Consider the following 21,448-nt stretch of genomic DNA (forward strand, 5'->3'; position numbering starts at 1 on the left):
GTAATATCTAGTAACTGTTAAAATTCCTATGTAAAGTTTTTATGTAACGATTCATACAACCTTAAACATAACGTCGAATGAAGAAAACTACTTGAGAGGATTTGCTAATTTTCAATTCGCAAATAAAACATTAAATTTGAGATTTATTTCGCTCGTTGCTGTTCAAGTTACTCGCGGAGCCACTAGTTACGGTAAAGGATAGCGGCTCGTTACTTCTATTAACTTCCGAGCGATCGTTTAACCGACTTCCGACGCGTTATTCCGAGTTAATTGTAACCAACGGAGAACTCGCCGTGACGCTCCGGCGGCGAAGGCGACTCGGTGATCGCCGTGGTAGCTACCGGAAACGCTCCCGGGATAGACGGAATTAATTCGTCGGCGGAGAACAGCCCTGATACCGCACAGCGTACACCTTGTTTGCAGTTGCCTTTGGCCGCGATTGTAGAATTTACAAGTGGCGTACAGTCCCGGCGACAACTACCGCGCGAGGAAACTTTCGGAAAATTTCACTCGGTACCGGGGAAGCGTGAAATGAAATTCCCCGGAAATTATTGAGTAGCTCCGAGGCAATTGTAAAGGAGTTTCCGTCGCGACGCGCCACGCCGCGGTTCGCCGCTCTTTGAGTAGATCCCGCCGACTTCACTTCGCGAACTCTTTGCGAATCGCGACACCGGGAAATTAAAATTCATTCGCGTGAAACCGTTTCGTAATCTGTACGCCATCTTACTATTTTGCATTAATTACGATAATTAGCACATGCGTTCATTAAGAGAAATATCGGCACTTGAAAGGCAAACGTTTTAAGAAAAGTTAGACTACGGATTTTTATGCAAAATAGAACACTTATGGTAGCTGTTTAAATAAATCTGCTTCAGATACACATCTCGTTTATCGTTTAAATATCGAAATATGCATTCGGCTTTCAATACTCTGAGTGCTATTATACACTTGTGCAGTACTTATAATTTCTGCATATTCACTTTTTCTTATAAATGCATAAAATCCGCAGTCTGGTTATGATGCTTTCAAGAGAAGCTCAAAGATAAATCTTCGAATGAATGAATGAATTTGAATAGACGAATTTCACGTCGACTGTTGATCAGGTCTTACCTTCTAAATCCAAGCAACAAATTTCCGGCTTGCAGACTACGGTGGGGGGGCAGGTCTTCTTCAGTATTTTCTTCCCGCGGCCCCTGGAATCCCTCCTCCTACGGGAATCTACATCGTCGTCGTCCTTCGCTTTCTCTTCGATCGTTTCTCTACTCTTAAGAATGGCTTTCGTCGGCGGTCTGTATCGAGTCCTGATCCGTTTCGTCGATTTTCGTTTCTTCGCATCGTCCTTTTCGTGTTCCGATTCTTCTTCCACGGGCTTGGTCGCTGTTCTTTCCTTCAGGATAGCTTCTGCCGCTTCCAAATCAACTGGGTCGATCTCCGTGTACTTCGTCGCTTCCTTTTTAGGGAAACGACAATCCATGTGATATTTAAATAATTTTATAAATGTTGCTTGAAAGTCAAATTTTGTACTGTAATACAGTGAGTAAAATTTCTATAGGAACATCATGAAGAAGTTCATTCATTTCACAAGTATACAGGGTGATTCACCTAAAACAAACCATCTGAATAACTTCTACACTTTTGAGATAGGAAAAAATATCTCAGACAAAAGTTGTTTGGTTTCGAAATGCCTATTACGTGGTGTGCCTAACTTCTCTTCAAGTGGAGGTGCTGAGGAGATTTCAAGGCCATCACTATTTTTTAAATGGAAATGTATAGTTTTTCTTGCACCCATCGATGAAGCTTTGTATTCTCTGCCGCGACGCTGATGGAACGAACAGAATTTACCTATAATTCTAAAACACTAATATATGCTGAACTGTATGAATGCAGACAAATATATTGACTTGTTAAAGTATATCTTAATTTGGTTCATTGAACAAAATCGTCAAGACAACGTAATGTCCCAGCAAGATAATGCACCAATACATAATGCTACGAAAACTTAAAGTTGGTTTCAACAGTTTGCCACTTATGAACTGACTAACACGGTCGCCCATCTGTACTCAGTTGAGGATCCGTGGGAAATTTTATCACGTACAATTTATAAAAATGGGAGGCGATACGACAATATTGATGAATTAGCAACCGCAATAAGATACGAATGGAATAAAATCGAAGAATAAACGTTTTGTTCCGCAGTGGTGGTTATTTGGCTTTAAATGAACACTATACTTCCTATTTAAATCACACATTTATTTTACTCCTAGATCTCTCGTCTTAGATTTCTTCTTCACACGCTCACGATTGTTCTAGAAGCAACTGATATAATAAACTCATACTCACACTCAACCAGTGAATTATCGATCTCCACACATTCCAATAATTAGTTATAAGTATGAAAAATAGAATATTTGAAGTTATGAATGTTTATTAAATTTTAATATTTAATTTAAATTCGAAAATCCAAATAAAAGGAAAAGACTGGCCTTATAGAAATTTCGTCCTATTATTGTTCTGCGTTAAATTACAATATTTTGGAGTTATCAAAAAATAAAACAATTTACTTCACTTCTATATCTAAATTTTCTATTTTCTGCAATTATTTACTTATTTCCTAGCACGCTTTCAGTTATATTAAAAAATTCTTTAATTTTTTGTCGAAAAACCATATCGCCCTCATAGAAATTTTGCTCACAGTAGTTTACTTAGAAGCAATATTGTGACAAGACTAAAATCAGCTGTGCTATAATAATCGTGGACACCATATCGTGACATAGGATACATTGACTTACCTCCTCTATCTTCTTGAAATAAAACGCCTCAGCTTCGAGGAGTTCGGGAGAGCTCATTTTGGCGGAAACCTTTCCCTTCTGCCGCGGGATTCTTCCGGACCGCTTCCGGCTGTCCCTCCTTTCCTTTTCCAAGCTCTTCTCTTTGCTCCTCAGATCCTTCGACTCCTTGTCCCTCGCCTGCTTCTTGTCCCTCGCCTCCTTCCTCTTGGACTTTACCGCGCGGGAGAACGACACTTGTACGTCGGTGGTTTGCATCAGGCGTATCTCCTTCAGTCGTGTGTCGATTGCCTTCTCGTATCGGCTACATCTCTCCAGGTACTGCGGCGAGAAACCGAACGGCAAAGTGGACGAATAGCAGTTTTCACTGTAGGAACGAATCTCTCGACCGGCAAACCGAGAAATTCAATTTCTGGTTCTCGTTCCCGGTTAAATTCATCGCGCGAAATCTGGCCGACCTAATTTCACGCGAAACGACGACGAAACGAGACAGCGAGGTTCACGGAGGAACGTCGCATCGCGCTGTCTTAATCAGAACGTTCGCTGTTTAAGTATATTTATTTCGAGTGCATTAGGTGGTTAATTAATTGCATTACGTCGAAAAACGTAAACTTGTAGCAATAATTTTGTGACGAGAATAATTATTGATTTTAAATAGAGAAAAGTTTGAACGTTGTTAAAAAGAATGTCAGAACAGATGCTCTTCTCAGTTGAAGCGCGATTAATTTCAACAAATAACAAGTGGCCGAGTCTTTGTAAGGAGATGTCTTACGTTACTTAAAGCGGCTCTATCGTCTTTCGAGAACGAGGAGAAGTCGTCGGAGCACTCCAACAAGTAAACGTTGCCGTTATCACTTCCAACGGCGAGAAATTCGCCGTGCTCGTGGGACTTAATCGCCGTTAAGCTGTCTCTGCAAATGCGGATGGTAGTCAACGGGTTCTTCATACCAGCCAGTATGTCGTACGCCTCCAACAGTCCATCCCGGTTTATCACAAAAAACACGGAGCACCTGGATTTACTCCAACACCCACCGCTTAGATCGATATTCTTCTCGCTATACACAAAAAAATTCCACATTGCATCTGTCATCCGCTTCCGTTGAAATCCTTCAGATGTTGCCAGACTTTAAATTGTACAAAAAGAGGGAGCGTAATAAAGACTTTTAAGAAATAATTTAGATTAGTATTAAGGATTAGTATTAAGGATGATTCAGGCAAGGTTGCCCTCTAAGCCCTATAGTGTTTAAAATATTTATAGCATACTTAGAAGAAACTACGAGAATGACACATGCAGGAGGAATAATGGTAGGAATGGAAAAAAATGAACTCTAAACGCAAACAAATCTAAAATAAAATTTTCAGTATATAATAATTTCATATAAATAATCAAAATATGTTAATTAAATTATCATTATAATCCCGGATAAAAATGTTGAAAAACGCAACCTTCACATTTTTCCTTATCTTTTTACTTAATTTCAATTTTTTCGCAATCTCTTGACTACTCAAAGGAACTCAGGTTGTTTGGCCCAATTTTACAAGAGTTATTCAATTTTAAATAGCGCGTGTTCAGTTTTGCTCTTAACTGTAAGTGTATTGTAAATATACTATCACCAATTTTACCACCCCTTCCAAGACATGAAATAAACAATTAAAACGACTATTACCTAGTAGTGAGGAAGCATCCTTCCTTAGTGTCGTCCGCCCATATCTTGGCGGACCAGTCGCCGATAGTTAAGAAGTTCTTCGTATAAAGGGGATTTCTATCGATGGCGACCACAGGCCCGGTGTAGCAATGGAATCTGAGGGCGAGTTTTTCCAACGGATTCAGAGTTCTTCTATTGACGTTCACGACCAGACCGTTCTCGGTCCCGGCGAGGAACTTGCTGCTCATAGTCGGCTCGTATTGAAGCGCCGTGACTCCAGCACCACGGAAAGCGTCCGCCCTCTCCGGGTGCTCCAGGTCCATCACCAACGTCTCCGTCGGCTTTTTCATAAATCTGACGTCCCACCATAAAACCGTACCATCCGTGGATGACGAGAAGAAATCGGTATTGGATTTCGACGGGATCCACAGGGTTTGAATCGCTGGGTGTCTGGGAAGCGAATTGTGGCAAAATCGATTTTACTTTTTGGAATGGCACGGAAATTCACGATGCCATTTCCAGCTCGTTAGAGGAAATTGCGAACTGCAATTTGTAATTTAGAGTTCTTTATGTGTCTCGTTAGAGGATTGAGTCGCAAGGAAAACAAGAAGAGCAGTTTTTTAGTTAATTGGGTATCAAACGCAATATTGCCAGGATTTATGACTTGCGCGTTTCGAACATTATGTGATAAATAAGTTATTGGTAATTGGAATTAAGTACTTGTGACTGACGTAGGGGTGAGATATGTGCACGGGTTCGTCGCTCGCTCGAATGTCCCAGCAACATACTTGACCTGATGTGAGACCGCTGACCAACAATACAGGATCACGGGTATTATATTCGATTGTCATTAAGGGTGAGCTCGATTTCAACTTTAGGAGAGCTTTGTTGGGATTCCCTGCATAAGATCAATTCGTTATTTTATACATAATTACCTCGTACGTCAACTTGTGAGTTTTACAAATATAAACTGATGTGAAACATCAAAATGATATTAAAAAATACACAACTAAACATGAAAATGATATTAAAAAAAATAATTAATATTATATTTCTCGATCAACGTGATGAGCAGAATTTTTTTGTTTAATCTATCTTTTTTACTAAAAATTTATTTGAACCGTATGAAATGACTTGCATAAGATCAATTTTCAGTTTAGGAATTCATTCATTGAAAAGTCATTAAGCGATAAATATGTCGAAATTTTAATATATTTTCTATTATGTAGTATGACATTAATTTAATGTCGGATATATTTTGTAAGCTGTTAATTCATCACGTCAAATTCACGACATGGAGGGACCACAAAAATAGATTGAATCTGATTGTAATCGATGAAAAAGAACAAAATATGAAGTCCTGATAGTCGGAATTCGTCGGTGTAGAAGTTATACTTGGTTAAAAGTTTATTAGACACTACTTTGCTTACTTTAGTCTAATAAAAATATAATACATCAATCATACTTTGTTCAGAAAGAACATAAACATTTGAATTCCTAAATTCAAAAATGTTCTTTTTTGCAAGTTATTTCATACGTAGATGCGATCAAAATGAATATAGAGTGAAAGAAAAAGTTTCTGGGAAACGAAGTCTAGCTGGTCTGAGTTCTGTCCGGTTCGGTGAAGAGACGCGAAATATCTCCCGGAATCGAGCATTCGCGGAATCGAATCGATGGAATACCGTCCCGGTTCGAGGCGCCGCGCCGTGGGGCAAATAACGTCGATCGTGCCGCGGCTCCTCATCGGATAACGTAAGGAATAGCCGAGTACCGATGTCCCATACGTAGGAGTACGGGCTCACGTCGTTCGGATGCTCTTCAAATTCCATGAAACCGTATGCAACGGCCAGTCGTTGCGCCTGATTCGGCGACCACGACAAATGCCTCACGGGCCTGATCTTCGTCTCCGGATCCTCGTACAAGTTCGTGACCCTGAATAATTAAAATTAAATACGAGGGGAAAACGAAGAAATGCAAAGGATTTTTGGGTTACGTGGCAGTAGACTAGGTTTAACGTTTAACGGATTTTCCGTGCGCTCTCAGGTGATGCCTTTGTGCAGTCCTCGAGACGAAGAGTCGAAGCGTTTTGCAGGCACGGTTTTCTCTTCGTTCTCGAGGGTCCGAGACACTTCGTTAGTTCCTACTTTTGAGATTTTTCTAGCTTTCAGGCGGTGATGTCGAACCTTTGTAAAGCACGGCACTTTGTGCCCGACCGTCATACAAGGTAGACATACCTTCGTCTTTTACATCGTAATTTACTTTGTCAAATAAGGTGAATCTCGTAACATGTCGACTTTAATTGACTTGTATTTTAAGAAGCTATTTATTGTATGACAACAATTTTTAAATATTCTTCCAAAGAGGTATCCATTGTTCCTGTTTTCCGTTTCTTTGCTTTTTTCTCCGTTTTTTTAAACAGAATATCCAATAATTTTTATCGAGATTTAATGAAACATAAAATTTTGAATAAAAAAAGTATTTTACTATGAGGACTGAAAATTAATAATTACTGGAATACTCTCGAATTAATAATTGTCTGTTGGAAATTGTTTATTGTGAAAAATTTATGTATTATTACTACGAAACTACGAACACATTTTAATAATACTATATTCCATGGTCATTTCAAAATTAAACTAACGAAAGAATGAGGAAAGGAAGTGTACCTGAGATTATAATGTTTTCCCATGTGTGTCGGAATTAGGTCATCGAAGAAATTTTGGTAGATGTTGACTGCATTATTTTGAAGCACGTAACGCTCCACTGTCTATAGAAAATTTGATAGACATGTATTAATGCGCATCATACCTTGAGCGTTTCTGAAACTCACTGGGAGCAGGCCTCTCATGATTATAGGCCAGTTATCATCTTTCTCCATGCGTCTGCGAAATCTTTGAACAAGTTCAGCATCCTTCGGATTAATCTCTCTTGGCCAGCCACCCTCAGAGTGCATTATTCCGGTGCTCGTGGTAATCTTCCTTTCTGTCTGAACCTAAAACAATACATAACACACTTGCATCTCATACATTTCTTGGAATTCAAAAGAAATTGCTTTTCTCAATTGGTCACTTTTCTTAAATTCATCTCTAATAGAATATCCTACAATGTCGATTGAAATGTAACCTAAATGATAATTGTCGAAGTCAAAGGTTAGATATTTGATTTTGTTGGCTCTTACCTCGTGGAGAGCATATTGCTTTTGCATCGAGGTCCCGCGATGACAATGCGCTTTGAGAACATAATCTTGCGGGAACTCCGGGTTCGGATAAATGTCCTCAATAGCCACGAAGGCATCGGAGAAGATGCATTGTTTTCCGAACTGGTATCTCGGTTTGATGTACGCGTACTGGGTCAACATCCTCGCCGCTGGCTCTCATTGAATCCTTCGTGCTCGCAAAACCGTAATACAAAATATAAAATAAAGGCTGAGTACAAATAAATGATCGAAAAAAGGTCGCTAGTCCGAAAACGTAAAGTGTCTGAACATGAAGGTGATCCAAACCGAACTGCCCGGTGACGATAGATCGGAAACATGGGAATGTCGAAATAATGCTTCCTTTTGTCGAATCGCACATAGTGGAAATATAAGAAGATGGAGTGATTTTCATGCAATGAAAAGTTAATCCTTGTGAATAAAAAACTGATTTTAAAGTTGAAAATGCCCGATTGGTAGTTATTCACTGTTTTGTCCGAACGCGCATTATGTGTAGTAGATTTGAAGAATTGAATAAGGAAAGGATTCTATGATGTAATAACATAAGCTGATAGATTAGCAAAAAACAAAAATTTTTACACAAATCATTTTCCACTGAGTAAATCATAATTCTTGTATTATTTAATGAATGTTGTATAAACTAATTTGCAATGCGTCATCGTTATTGAATTTATTGCTTTTTACATCTTACAGATTTATTTGATATTTAATCGTAATATTTTTTTATACACTAATTAATATTTATCGTTATTGAGGAATATTTTTCCTCTATTCAGAATTCAATTCTCAATTCAGACATTTTATATTCAAAATTCATTTTCACTTTTGCAATATTCCGTAACTTCCCTTTAACGCGCGTAACCCCGTTTTAACGCGAAATAATTAAATAAGTTAGGACAATAGCATGAAAGGACGTGTGATTGACTGTTACAATTAGCTGCGTTATTGCATACCTATTGAACAATTTTCATAGTACTTGTCGTCCTAACTTTTGTGTAACTTCAATTCTATAGATTTAAACACTACGAAGGAAGAAAGTATTAGAAATTTTTATTAATTTTATTAAGCAATAAATTACGAGTTATTAGTAATTAATAAAAACGAGTGAAAATACTGCGCATGAACTATTGCTCGAATGTAATGGTGAAGTAAATATGCAATTACAATCAGCCCGTTGAAATTTCACTACCCTACTGCATTAATCCGCTTTGGCAATCACAAGAAAACACCAGGACTGCTGCTCGAGACAGACTCGTGAATGTTTCAACAACGAGCCACAATTTCCCTTCCAATTTCCATTCTCGAGAGATCCGAGACAATCTGCGTAACCATATCTATCTTAAAACTCCTCTTTCCCACTTGAACCATTACCTCTTTTTAAAATCCACGAGAAAACCATCCTACCGTTTACTTTCACTCTCCTTCCGCGGCATCACTGAGCTCTTTCTCTAATTTCGAAAGAAGCTCGGTTTCATCGCGTCAGGGATTGAGTTTTCGCCACGGATTTGCCACGGGAATTCGCTTTATGGAATTACCCCAGAAAGGGCGGGGCCGCTGGTGCTCTCTCGGTCCATCACGGCATTATCCCTTCGTGACCTTCCACAATTTCTGCCGGCCCTGGCGCGCCTCCTGGCGATCCAAAATCCGGCAATCAATGCTTTCGCACGGATCCGTAAATCGCGTAAGCCATGCGAGCCATGAGAGACGAAGCCTCCCTCTTCCCGGTAAATCATATTTGATGCATCCCGCTCCCTTTACCCACCGTTGAAATCGTGATCGATTGGTCCGTTGGACCGTAAGCTGGAATGAACGTCGGACTTGACAATGATCCCCCGCGCCGCTAGAATTCACTTGGACACTGTTCGCCATTTACGCGGAAAATTACGTTCCCTTCCCCGTTTCATCAATATCACGTTGCCCTCCGTAATGAAGAAATGAACATAACCATCCACAAGCCTTAGACTCCATTATTCAAAACTTTATCATACATATTAAAAAAGACAAAAAAGGTTTTCACTGAATTGTTTTAAAACTAATTAATTTAATATACATTATTTCGTGAAGTTTGCAAATGTAAGCGTTCGAATGCTTTCGTAAACCACTGCTGCGAATCTTGATCGATCGTCGCAATCGTTTAAAACGTTTTAATTAGATGCACTCTGAGTAAATGGTCGCAGATACTCGTAGAAATACACCCCTGGAGGATTTCGGCAAGTTTCGAAACGCCCTTTCGGAGTTTCGGTTTCGGGGAAGATTCGTGTTGCCAAAGCTTCACTTAATTAATTGCGAATCCAGCAATCACCCATTCACGCACGACTTTCCGCGTACTAAGCTGCCGCTAATGAATCCGATTTGGTATCGCTGAATCTCCTGATGGCCGCCCCGGAAAATATAATTAAGCTGACTCTAACTACCAATTTCTATGGAACGATCGCATCCGTTGTGATACTAAAATGATATTGTTGGTAATGAGTTCGAAACAACAAAAGATGATCGCAGTTTCAGCAGCTTGAAGGTGTGAGCGAACAGAACCATTTTACTATTTAGACTGATTTAGACCACGGATTTAGACCTATTATGACAGCAATGAAATTTCAGTGATCGTTCAACTATAGACTACAAACCATTATGTCTACATAATTAAATTCTCAAAATTAAATTCTCAGTGTAAATCAACATAAAGTGGAACCAAGCTTGTGAACTTTATTGTGAGCGAAGGAAACATTAATTGGAGAAAGAATCCGTGACGAGCAATTAACCTCAAGGATCTCTTAAGTATTCTCTAGGATTAAATGTTCTAATAATGAAAAACGGCAAGCGAATAAACTAAAGGAGCAATCGTGATTCATAACGGGACTAAGAACGGAAGAAGAAAATGTGAGATCTCGAACGTAAGATAGTGCATCGACAGCTACTTGCAGGAAATGTTGGGTCTTCTATTGCGAAAGGTAAAGCTGTCCTTCGTGTCAAAGAGCACGCCAAAAGACATCTAGATTTGCCACGGTATCTACTGTTCGCAAATAATCCGTCGCAACTGTCGGAGAAAGCTTCGCAATTAAGGATGGATATCTTTTTTCTTCTCCTCCCGAACAATATCGCCGCTGTTCGAAAGACGATCAAAGACATTCCGTCGTACGTCGACGCTTTTTAATAAAACATTTTATTCCGTTGGAAATATCGACGGGCTTCGTTCGCTCTTTATGCAAAGTGATCAATCCGATTGGACTTTTGTTTCCTTCTTCCTCCAGTCAAGTGAAATCGTAGAAAATTCTCAATCCATTGCTAGATTCAGATTTTACGATGTCTCTCCCAAGTCGAATCTAGAGGACATTTTACAACCAAATTAACTGCAATTTCTCGTGCATAATTGTCTTACATTTACAATCAGGTACAAGAATAAATTGACAGGGAGAGAAACAATTCACATGTTCGTTATAAACTTCAGTTTTACTTATCCTCTAGCCTTATAATACATAGATAATTTAGTCAAAAGTTCAAACTAACATTTACATTTTTATGGTCACAATTCACATTTAACAAAGTAAACTATTCGTCGAGAGACTAAAAGAAATGTACGCATGCTAAATAGCATGACAAATAAAGCATACAGTAAAATGAATACTTTGTACTGTCGTCTTTTGGTTGGATTACAGTTTTTAACTGTCTGGGAATGCTGGTTATTAGACTTTCTATATAAACTTTCTCGATATTTTCAAATTCCAACTGCTAATTTCAGCAAATTTCGGATTTATTGTTTCTCTTATTTAATGGTACTTATGTATCCAATAAACTCTATAAATTTTCTGTTGGATTCAAGACACGACTTTGGGTAGACCAACTGAATATTCGAATCATTAAAAAATGTCAATCTACTGTCGAGATCCATCTTTATCCCTGCTATTTTTTAATTTTTATTTATAGTGTCGATATACTTGTCCGTAGTTTCTTTTGTTTTTGACATTTTTCAAATATTTAACAGGCAATTACTTTCATGGAGCTTGCTACTGATAGATTTGTTTGGGATTATTGGGTATAAACATGACCAATTTGTAAAGATTGTCGACATTTCTTGCTCCCCACTAACGTTATATTCCCAGGCGTCCACTTATTTTTGTCTCTAAATAAGTAGCTGATTATTTCGTTAAAGTTGTATGAGCCCTTAAATAAAATCAATGATAAAACATTCAACTTTTAACAGTTACTAGTTAAATTGTAGAAATTTTACGAGCCTGTTAAAGAAACGGTTGGTACAAAAGCAGGACGACAATTTTCTTTATAAATTGATTTATTTCATAGTAAAGCCTTTATTGCTCTCCCTCTCGGAATTACAAAGACGGAGTTCCGTACCTTTATAAAAAAAATAATTGCGTACATCAACAAAAAACAAATATAAATACATACATAATTTTCTGGGAACCTCTTAAAGTTGTATTAGCCATGAAATAAAGACAATGTTAGAATTCAAATTTTAATTGTTATTAAATATTACATAAAAAATTTTAGAAATTTTGTGAGGCTATTGAAAAAATTATAACATCTTGTAGTATTATTTTAAACAACAAAATTTTGATTCCATTTATGTAAGAATACAGATTCAACAATGAGAATATTTGAATAATTGAAAATTTTTTAAGACTATTTTAAAGTTGAAATAATATCAACTTCGAGGATATTAATCAAGATACAGACACGATGAAAAATAAGCAAAGAAAAAACCAGGACTTGTCAATGTACACACTTGAAAGTTAAGTCCAATCTTATCAAAAATTGTTAAAATCATATATTAGAATATTAGAAATTGTATGTTAAAGATTGTTTATAATTTAAAAAAAAAACACGTCGTACAATTTTTACTTCTGAATTAATATAATTTTTCCTAAAAATTTGCTTCAAATATTATACATAGCTTTTTATTACATTTCTTGAACTTCTGGCAGAGATCTAATGGCTCATACTTTAAATGTACTTTGCTTACATAAGAATGTAAATATTAGTTTGAAATTTTGACTAATTGAGCGTGTAAGCATACAGAATAAATAAAAATCGAGTTTATTACAATAATATAAATTCGAGTAAATCTCATTGATACCTATTCTCTCTACCTGTTCACGAATGTATGTAATTACTTCAATCACTGCTTTCATTAATTAAATCGATATTATGATTCATTATCATGTTTAACATTCCTGTTTATTATTCATTACTGATAGATACTCTCAAAAGCTTCAATTGATTAAACAGTCAATATCATAATATATTATCACGCTTTAACATTCCATTTATTATTCATAACAGGTATCCTCGAAAGCAAAATCGCTGTACAAGATTAAAAAGTCGCACGAGGTCCATCTACACGCCGATGAATTGAGAAGATTGAAGAACATTTGCAGTAATGGGCTACCATTACAATTATTTAAATACCAAAAATGCTATGTACGAAATGTGGCCAGTTCTATCCTGAATACCCGATTACCCGTGATCATAATACCGGACAAATTCAGAATTGTTCCGAACAGGCAACTCAATCTTGTCGCATACTATCAGAATATCCAGCCGACAAGAAAAATAATTATATCACGTGACACAGGATTCTACACTCACATCTTATGCAAAAGATTATCCCATCAGAAAATATTCAGCGACGCTCGCCTACTCTGTTGCCCAAACCGAAAAGTTCACTTCAAGCTTATTAAGAGAGATTCAAAGGAGAACACACAGATCGAGGAATCTGATTATGAGATACCTGCGGAACCCGAGATCCCTCAAGCACCTGAACCTCAAGCTTGCACCAATTATCAAGAACCTGCTCGACAAGAATGCTCACAAACGTCCGAGTACGCTTATGAACAACCCCATGAGTACAACTATCAATACGACGCGCAAGATTCTCAGGTGGATCATCAACATTTGATGCAAAAGACCGACCCGTCGTACGTCGAACAGCAAGGGAAGCCCGAAACTAAATCAGTGGAATGCAAGAAAAGTTCAGAGGACTCCAAGCAATGTGAAGCTCAAGCCCCGACGGCTCGCACGCACGATTCAGGCGGCAAGAAGTTGCCTAAAAAACGTAAGGCGACTGACACGCCTTCGAAGAGTGAATATATGAAAATGAATAAATTAATTTCATACGTGCGAAAGTGCGGCGGTAGCGCGATCAAGAAGTGCAAAGCGGAGACCGCGAAGTATATGAAATTATCGAAGAGTAGGTGCGCCGAGATCCAGCATCCGGATTTATTAAACGTTCCGCAGTCATTGGAAACGAGGCCCGACCCGCCGCCACCGAAGTCCGAACATTGGTCCGAAAGAATGTCCAAATGTCAACGGCGCAGAAGACGTTGCCCGTGTAACAAGCCTGAAACCATGGTATACGTCCCGTACGAGAGTTCGAAGTCTGAAACGCGCACGCAGGTTCCCACACCCACGAATTATTCGCCTACGAAGTACGTGACTGGTTCTAAGTGTCAGGCCAGGGATGACACTCACAAGTTTTCGTGGAAGACTTGTATGCCCACGCGACGGGACGGCACCCCAACGTCGCCGCACGTCAAGTGCGTCGTCTCGTTTGAGGAAACCGACGAGAAGTACGCGCAGTTACCTTCCGCCTCGGCGAGTAAAAAAGAAAAAACGTTCGAACTCGACGACGTGAGCGACTCGAAGCCGAACGTGTCTAGTCTCAAGTATCGTTTGAGCAAATGTCCTGCGGTGTTGAAGGCATGGAAGATATGCGATCGCCAGAAACCGGAGACAGAAATTAAAACTGTGAAACCGTCACGGGGATGTTTTTTGCCGCGACGGAAGAAGAAGAAGTATTACAAGGGAAGCGGCGAATGGATGAAGCAGACATACCCGTATCGGTTGAAGGTGTTCAAATCGAAGGATTGCTTGGATCCGCGTCCGCCTGCGGTAGTCGAGATGAAGCGCGGCGATCGTCACGCCGTGGATGAGGTCAAGCAACCGAAAATGAGTCCAATACATCGTAAAATGGCCAAATTCGTGAAAAGTTCCTGCCCGAAAAAGTATTGTTCCGACGTTGACATCGCGAAAACCAAGAAGCGTATAATGGAAGCCGGACGGAAAAAAGAAAAAAAATTGAAAAGACTAAAAGGTTTTTGCCGGCCTCGCAGTACTTCTTAAATCGTCGGTTTTAATGTATTAACTTATTCAAAAAATCAGTATCATTTGACTTTTCCGTGTAATTAATTATTATGTGTAATAGACTGTGTATCAAATCAATCTCATTGTCATGCAGTTTGAATTAAATTGTGAAATATATTAACGAAATTTATAGTAATGTATTATTTCTAAAACGTGCGAGAATGAGAATTCTCATCGTGGACCACAATGTGGATAAACTGCATTTCTTGAAGCTTTTTAGCAGTATCTGTAGAGCATGTACTAATATTTAAACGTCTCTTTACTCAAGTAAAATATTTTGTATTTTTTCAACTTTTTATTTCAAATCCATACACTACGTCAGAGTTTTTTTTAGAACTCTAACCCAGCTAACCCACCTAAAAAACGTCAGAAATTTTAACCATATTTAGAACTTTTTTCGCCTGATTATCGATAAAACAGAGCAAAAAATGACAAAATTTTACTGAAAAGTCACATGACTACCCTACTTTAATCTACTTTGTCAAATCAAAGGTTGGAGTTAGTTGCAAAAAGGACTATGAAATTTTTAAAATATAGAAACTAATGTAGTCAAATTCACAATCTCATAACATCTTTTGCTGCTTGTTCTTTTATGTTAGTTTAAAATTTTATATCGTAATATAATAAATAAAAAAACTGGCACGAAATAAGCTTGTTTTCAATAAGTGTAACAGAAAATACATGTACCTTTTTCGATACTTTTCATTATTATGAAATTCTACATCTGTTTAGTATGAAATAAATAAGAAACTCGAAAAACAAAGCCGGAACGTTCGGTTTCTAATAAATCAGATATTACTTTATCACACCACTCCTTTATACGTAAGATAATAATATAGTTCCACTTACATCACAGAAAATGCATAAAAATTATTAATACATTATTATTATTATTATATAATTGCGTTATGCATAATCATTTTTTATGTATGATTGTTAATAACAATTTTCATCCTAAAATGCATTTTTTGCGAAAGCTAATGTACTGTTTATAGCAACATGTACAAATACCGAATTTTGTCATAAAATTCCGTACTGTGCGGAGTGCGAACGAGCGAGAAGCTTAGGCAGGGTTGGGAAAGAAAAAATGAAGTGGGAGTTGTCACGGGGTAAAAAGAAACAAGCGATAAGAAGCTTGCCTGTAGCAGCTGTTGCCAACTTTTCGCATTTATCATCGCGCTGCATCATATATCTTTTACTTTTGTGTATCACCGTTCCGGGGAACAAACTTATGCATCAAATAATCTTGCTGTACGAGCTACGGAAATTTTTTCCCCGATTCGAGAAAATGATGAATACATCGGTCTTAATGAAAATCTGGCAATGCTACATCTTCTCTTTCCAGCAATAATTTTTCAAAGAAGTAAATCATTCAGACATTCAAATATAACAAACTTGACTACTGCTACGTTCCATACAAATTAACCTAATGGATTAACAAAATTGGTTTCCATGTTGGATATTTATATAGAGGATTATACTAATTTCTGAAGAGCAACAAGCTAATGAAAATCGTATTACCCGTCAATGGAAATTAACAGACGTTTACAGCTTATTTAATCGGTTTAACGAGAGTTAGAGCCGAGCAAGGAATCTCGATAAATATTATTTCAATGCGTGGAGCGAGTTCTCTCGTGAGTTCTCTCGTGAAATATATACACTGTCTGTGGAATACGTAAAAGGCAAATTATACGTATGTATATGTCTTGCATTGGAACAGCCAGCCGCAATTCAGCAACGACCCGGTGTTCCTATCCCACATTAACATACGTTTGTTACCTGATACATTAAACGGAACGCGTTGTCCAGAATATTGCACGATTTTAACGCGGACAAAGACTTGGATACGACGCGATATTAATACGGGAATTGTGTTCTTTGTTACAGATAGTCGACGACTGGTACCATATGGTGCACATGACCGTGGTGAAGAGATCTGCTGAACCGCATCTCGGTGTCCACGGGAGGCTGATGCAGGACCGCAGAGTGCGTCGCGCGGAACAGCAGCGGGTGAAACTGCGAACAAAACGGGACCTGATCATCAAACGCGGTCCATCCAACCTGAGGACCGTGCTTAACGATGAGATGTGGCCCCAAATGTGGTATCTGGTTAGTACAATTTCTCTCTGTGCTGTTGCATCAATCATTGAAATATGCTGATATTAAACTAGAAACTAATAAAATCAATAATATGCAGTGCTGCTCAATTGGATAGCTTCGGATAGCTATTACTCTTTCGAAGGAAATTGTATTTAATATAAATGAAGTAACGTAGATATGTAAACAAAATGAATATGAGTATAATAAAACATAAAGTGAAATAATAAAATAAAGAAACAAAATAATAAAGTAATAACATGAACATGTAATAAAATGTAAGTAATACCTATAAATCTAAGTAATAATCTAAATAAATCTAAGTAATATCTTGTAATTCTAGCGTTATGAGCTAAAAAATGGGACTTGATTTGCACCTTGAATATACTCAATCATTCATCGCTGCACATCTTTACATACTAAAGTTTCATTTTACACTTCATTATTTATCCATCATACATTCCTCTGAATCTTAATAAACAGTAAACAAAATAATATACTTTATTTCTCTTTAATATACATTCACTTTGTATATTGTTAATATCCTGTACTTAAACACTCCTTCCGACTACTCACACAACCGAAATTCTTTTTTAACCCTGTCAATTATGCATAAACAATTTGATTAAACCTTTTACAGTATGCTAACATGAATTTATCTTCTTTCTCTTAAAACATAAAATCAGTAATATACAGTGCTATTCATTTGGATAGGCTCGAATAGCCCATATTATTTTTTCGTAGGAAATTGTATGTAACGTGAATAAAATAACATAAATATGTAAATATATATAATTTAGATATGTAGAATGATGAAATGTAGAATTGTTACAAATATTTCTTATACGTTTTTACCCGAGGGTATTCAAATGAAGAGCAGTGTATGTTTATTGTTCTTTTATTTATTTATACATATATTGACTTATAGGATAAAATATAAAGAAACGGACACAACAAGAATTTAAAAAAATCATATTGTATATTTATGTCTTTAAATTGCCTAAGTTGAAATGTAATCAAAATTATTGGAATTATAAAATTGTCTATTGCTTAAAAGAAAATGCAATCTCGGATCTTCATCAAAATTCCTTTCTTTAACATAAGCTCACATGTATGTATCAATTTTTATCCGAAGCTGTCTAACTGAAGACCTCTCTATAATATTATAACAAAGATTTTATTTTGACGAGATGGAACGGTGCACAAGCTGAGATTAATTCGTTTCATCGATTTGTCAGATCAATGACAAATTTTAATGTACCATTTAATTGAACCTGAATTGATATTCAATTCTACTGCGTTTAATTAAATTGTAGATTGGACTGTTTGTAAAGAGGGATATCAATGATTTGTTTCAGAATAGAGGAAAGGGATTAGACATGAACGTGCAAGAAGCCTGGGCCGAAGGAATTACGGGACGTGGGATCGTGGTCACGATACTTGACGATGGATTGGAAATGGATCATCCAGATCTGTCAAAGAACTATGTAAGTACTATTTGCTTCAATTAGATAATAATGAACTCTTCTTCATTGGCTAGGAGCAATAGTGCTCATTTTCAAATTCTTAGATAGGTCGTGGAAATAATATTAATAATATTTGATTTCTCTCATATTTATTGTAGGCGCAGGGGAGAAAGATCGATAAGATAAATTGTAATTGATTTCGGATATTTTGTATTTAGGTACACATTACTGCACACTTTGTTTCCTCAAATTATTTAAAATTCTCATAAATGCATAAAATCCGCAGTCGACTAATAACTTAAAATTTGAATGCTTTGTCATTGTTTTTATGTAACATAATATATGCAGGTACATTCAAGTACATTGCGCCACAAACGCCTCCCGCTCTCCACCGCAAGTCTACTAAATAGGTACATACTTTTACGTGACCTGAGTTCAAGTGACGGATCGCAAAAAACGTGAAAGTACGCAACCTGACAACAATGTGTTAAGGGCTCGTATGTACAACCTCAATTTCTTGCAAACTTCGTTCATCTGAGTATTCGCGAATACTAACAAAGCGCAGCAATTTATCAGGATCCGTTCCACTTTGCACAACGATCGACGTTTCCTGCTCAGCGTACATGATAAGAGAACAGCGGACCGAACTTCGAAATACGGAAGGGTGTCCGAAGAAACCGTGCCAAAAACTATATTGGTTTATTTAGGAACTCCTATCGTACTAAACGTTCCTAATTTCGGGTTTCATGGTTGTTGCGAGTTAAACGACGTTTTACGTCGTGAAACAGCGTGAAACTGTCGTAAAGAAACGCATGTTAGGCTAGAAGGTTACATTGTAAAGTTACCGGCAGAGACGAGTTCGCTCTCGTTCGGTGGTTGCAAGAAACAGTTCCGTGTTCGCGATACGGAAATTGTTGCGAGTTAGCAGCGAGGCCAGGGCAGCGGCCACGGGGTCAAACAGTGGTCTTGAACCGCACACGACCTGGAGTATGTTTACTAGCGAATGGGCCGGGGTTAATAAGGCAACCGCAGAGAAATGTGTATCGAGCTCTATAATCTCGTAGTAGGTGCACACAGAACTCGGTAGTAATCAGACACGGTACGTGACCCTTGATACTGATCTAAATGAGATGTGGAACTTCCGGGGCCACGATTGACGCGATTCGCAAATAAACAAACGGCGTATGAAAGTCCAATTTTTGTGTAGTTAATTTGGTCGCGATAATTAATAGTGTTCTATGGACCGGCGCTTGAGACCGAAGTATGTATTCTTTTTATTTGAAATAAAGTTCGTATCGAAGATAGGAAACTTTAAAACAATCCCGTAAACTGCCCGGAGGAAAGAGCAATTACATTAGATTCAAGGGGGGAGGGATCGATATTCTCCTGGGAAACTTTGGTGGAATCGAGTCCAAGTTGTATTCGGTAATTGCGAAAGTAGTCCAACCGGTATTAATTAGACATCTCGTCGATCGGCGATGAAAAGAGACAGTGGGGAACTTAACGAGGGGAAATATGGCGAAACGCGATTGTCGATGTCACATTATATATAAATGTGTCAAGAAATTATGGTCTTTGGTGAAGTTTATATAGCTCAATGGGTGCGACACGCGATAACAGATCAATCGCGATTCTGAATTTATAGAGATTTTTTTTATATTTCTATGCAAGAGTAAATAAATTCGATTAAGACTTCGATTATTGCAATAACAACTTCAGATTGCAAACTTATCTGATTTTGAGTCGAACAGAATGTTAATAACAAAAAATGCTGAAACATCAACTGTTCTTAAATCGCAAAAATATATGAACTATGTAAGAATAGTAGCTGAACGTAACGAACATTAAGAAAGAATTATATGATCACACTATATGCTGTAAAGATTGTCAGTGAAGTCGGAGAAACAAACACTATAAACAGAACTACTTTTATCAGCGAGGTCAATATCGGCCAAATGTTATCGATTAAAACATAGTCAGTGAAATAATTACCGGTGATTTGATACAAACCTCTTTTTTTTGGTCCATCGAATATTTTGGAATCTACAATTTGCCCCACTTAGGTGAAACTTTGGGAGCGATGTGGTTTAAATTATTGAAACCTGTGCAAAATGAAAGTAAATGAATTGTAGGAAATGTGAATGTTGCAGGATCCACAGGCGAGTTATGATGTCAATAACCATGATGAAGATCCCATGCCGCGGTACGACGTCCTAGACAGTAATCGACATGGCACAAGATGCGCCGGCGAAGTGGCCGCGACTGCCAACAATTCCCTGTGCGCCGTAGGAGTTGCATTCGGTGCCGGCGTTGGAGGTGAGTAGAATAGAAATTTACCATTAAATCAAAACGATATTAATGTACCTATAGAACGGTCTCCACACATAAATAATTCTCTAATATTATTTTCATAGTTCATCAAATTACACATATATTTTTATAAAACGAATTTAGTACAAGAATATTTTTCATATAACTAGATAGGATGAGTAGAAGTCACGATGAGTAAGACTGTTTTTACTTACATAGATGTGGCTTACATAGATTGTCGCTGAGTAAACTATGTTAACAGTGATAAGTTAGTTAATCATCCAACAGTAAATTAGTGTCCACAAATGGGACAAACGTGTTTCCTGCGATAATTAAATAAATTCTTCAATTATTATGCTCTGAACCTTGTGTATGTTATAATATTTTGATTGCCTGTATATTTAGAACTAGACCGATGTACTCTTCGTTTCTTTATACTTATTTTTTCATCAGTTACACGTTATTATATGGTATGGAAACTGTTAAGGTGGTCACAAATGGTACATCTACTCTACATAACAGTGAATGCGACCCGCTAGAGCATTTCTCTTTTTGTTTATTTTGCCCAGGAGTGAGAATGTTGGATGGAGACGTAACAGACGCGGTTGAAGCGAGATCGCTGAGCCTGAATCCTCAGCATATCGACATTTACAGTGCCTCCTGGGGGCCGGACGATGATGGGAAAACCGTCGATGGCCCCGGCGAGCTTGCAACCAGAGCTTTCATCGAGGGCATCACGAAGGTTTGTAAATATTCAATTTTTTATTCAAAACG

At 37.6% G+C, this 21,448-nt stretch overlaps 2 protein-coding genes across 2 annotated transcripts in view; one reads left to right on the forward strand and one right to left on the reverse strand.

The window, feature by feature from the left end:
• Nucleotides 1-7,790, reverse strand: part of LOC108621911 (dynein intermediate chain 3, ciliary-like) — a 10,221-nt gene extending 2,431 nt beyond the window's left edge. The window contains exons 1-9 of the mRNA XM_026811092.1: nt 7,611-7,790; nt 7,263-7,424; nt 7,099-7,199; nt 6,204-6,364; nt 5,153-5,330; nt 4,454-4,882; nt 3,559-3,841; nt 2,790-3,107; nt 1,111-1,450 (exon numbers count right to left, since the gene is read on the reverse strand). Coding sequence (XP_026666893.1) covers nt 1,111-1,450; nt 2,790-3,107; nt 3,559-3,841; nt 4,454-4,882; nt 5,153-5,330; nt 6,204-6,364; nt 7,099-7,199; nt 7,263-7,424; nt 7,611-7,790 — 2,152 coding nt within the window. The remainder of the gene's footprint in view (nt 1-1,110; nt 1,451-2,789; nt 3,108-3,558; nt 3,842-4,453; nt 4,883-5,152; nt 5,331-6,203; nt 6,365-7,098; nt 7,200-7,262; nt 7,425-7,610) is intronic.
• An 8,624-nt stretch (nt 7,791-16,414) lies between these two features.
• The window catches only part of LOC108621912 (furin-like protease 1, isoforms 1/1-X/2), a 39,624-nt gene continuing 34,590 nt past the window's right edge, over nt 16,415-21,448 (forward strand). Inside the window, exons 1-5 of the mRNA XM_026811093.1 lie at nt 16,415-16,435; nt 16,689-16,910; nt 18,257-18,385; nt 20,515-20,680; nt 21,244-21,416. Coding sequence (XP_026666894.1) covers nt 16,415-16,435; nt 16,689-16,910; nt 18,257-18,385; nt 20,515-20,680; nt 21,244-21,416 — 711 coding nt within the window. The remainder of the gene's footprint in view (nt 16,436-16,688; nt 16,911-18,256; nt 18,386-20,514; nt 20,681-21,243; nt 21,417-21,448) is intronic.

Source organism: Ceratina calcarata, unplaced genomic scaffold, assembly GCF_001652005.2.
Source record: "Ceratina calcarata isolate Rehan_Ccalc_2016 unplaced genomic scaffold, ASM165200v1 scaffold188, whole genome shotgun sequence".
Classification (NCBI taxonomy): domain Eukaryota; kingdom Metazoa; phylum Arthropoda; class Insecta; order Hymenoptera; family Apidae; genus Ceratina; species Ceratina calcarata.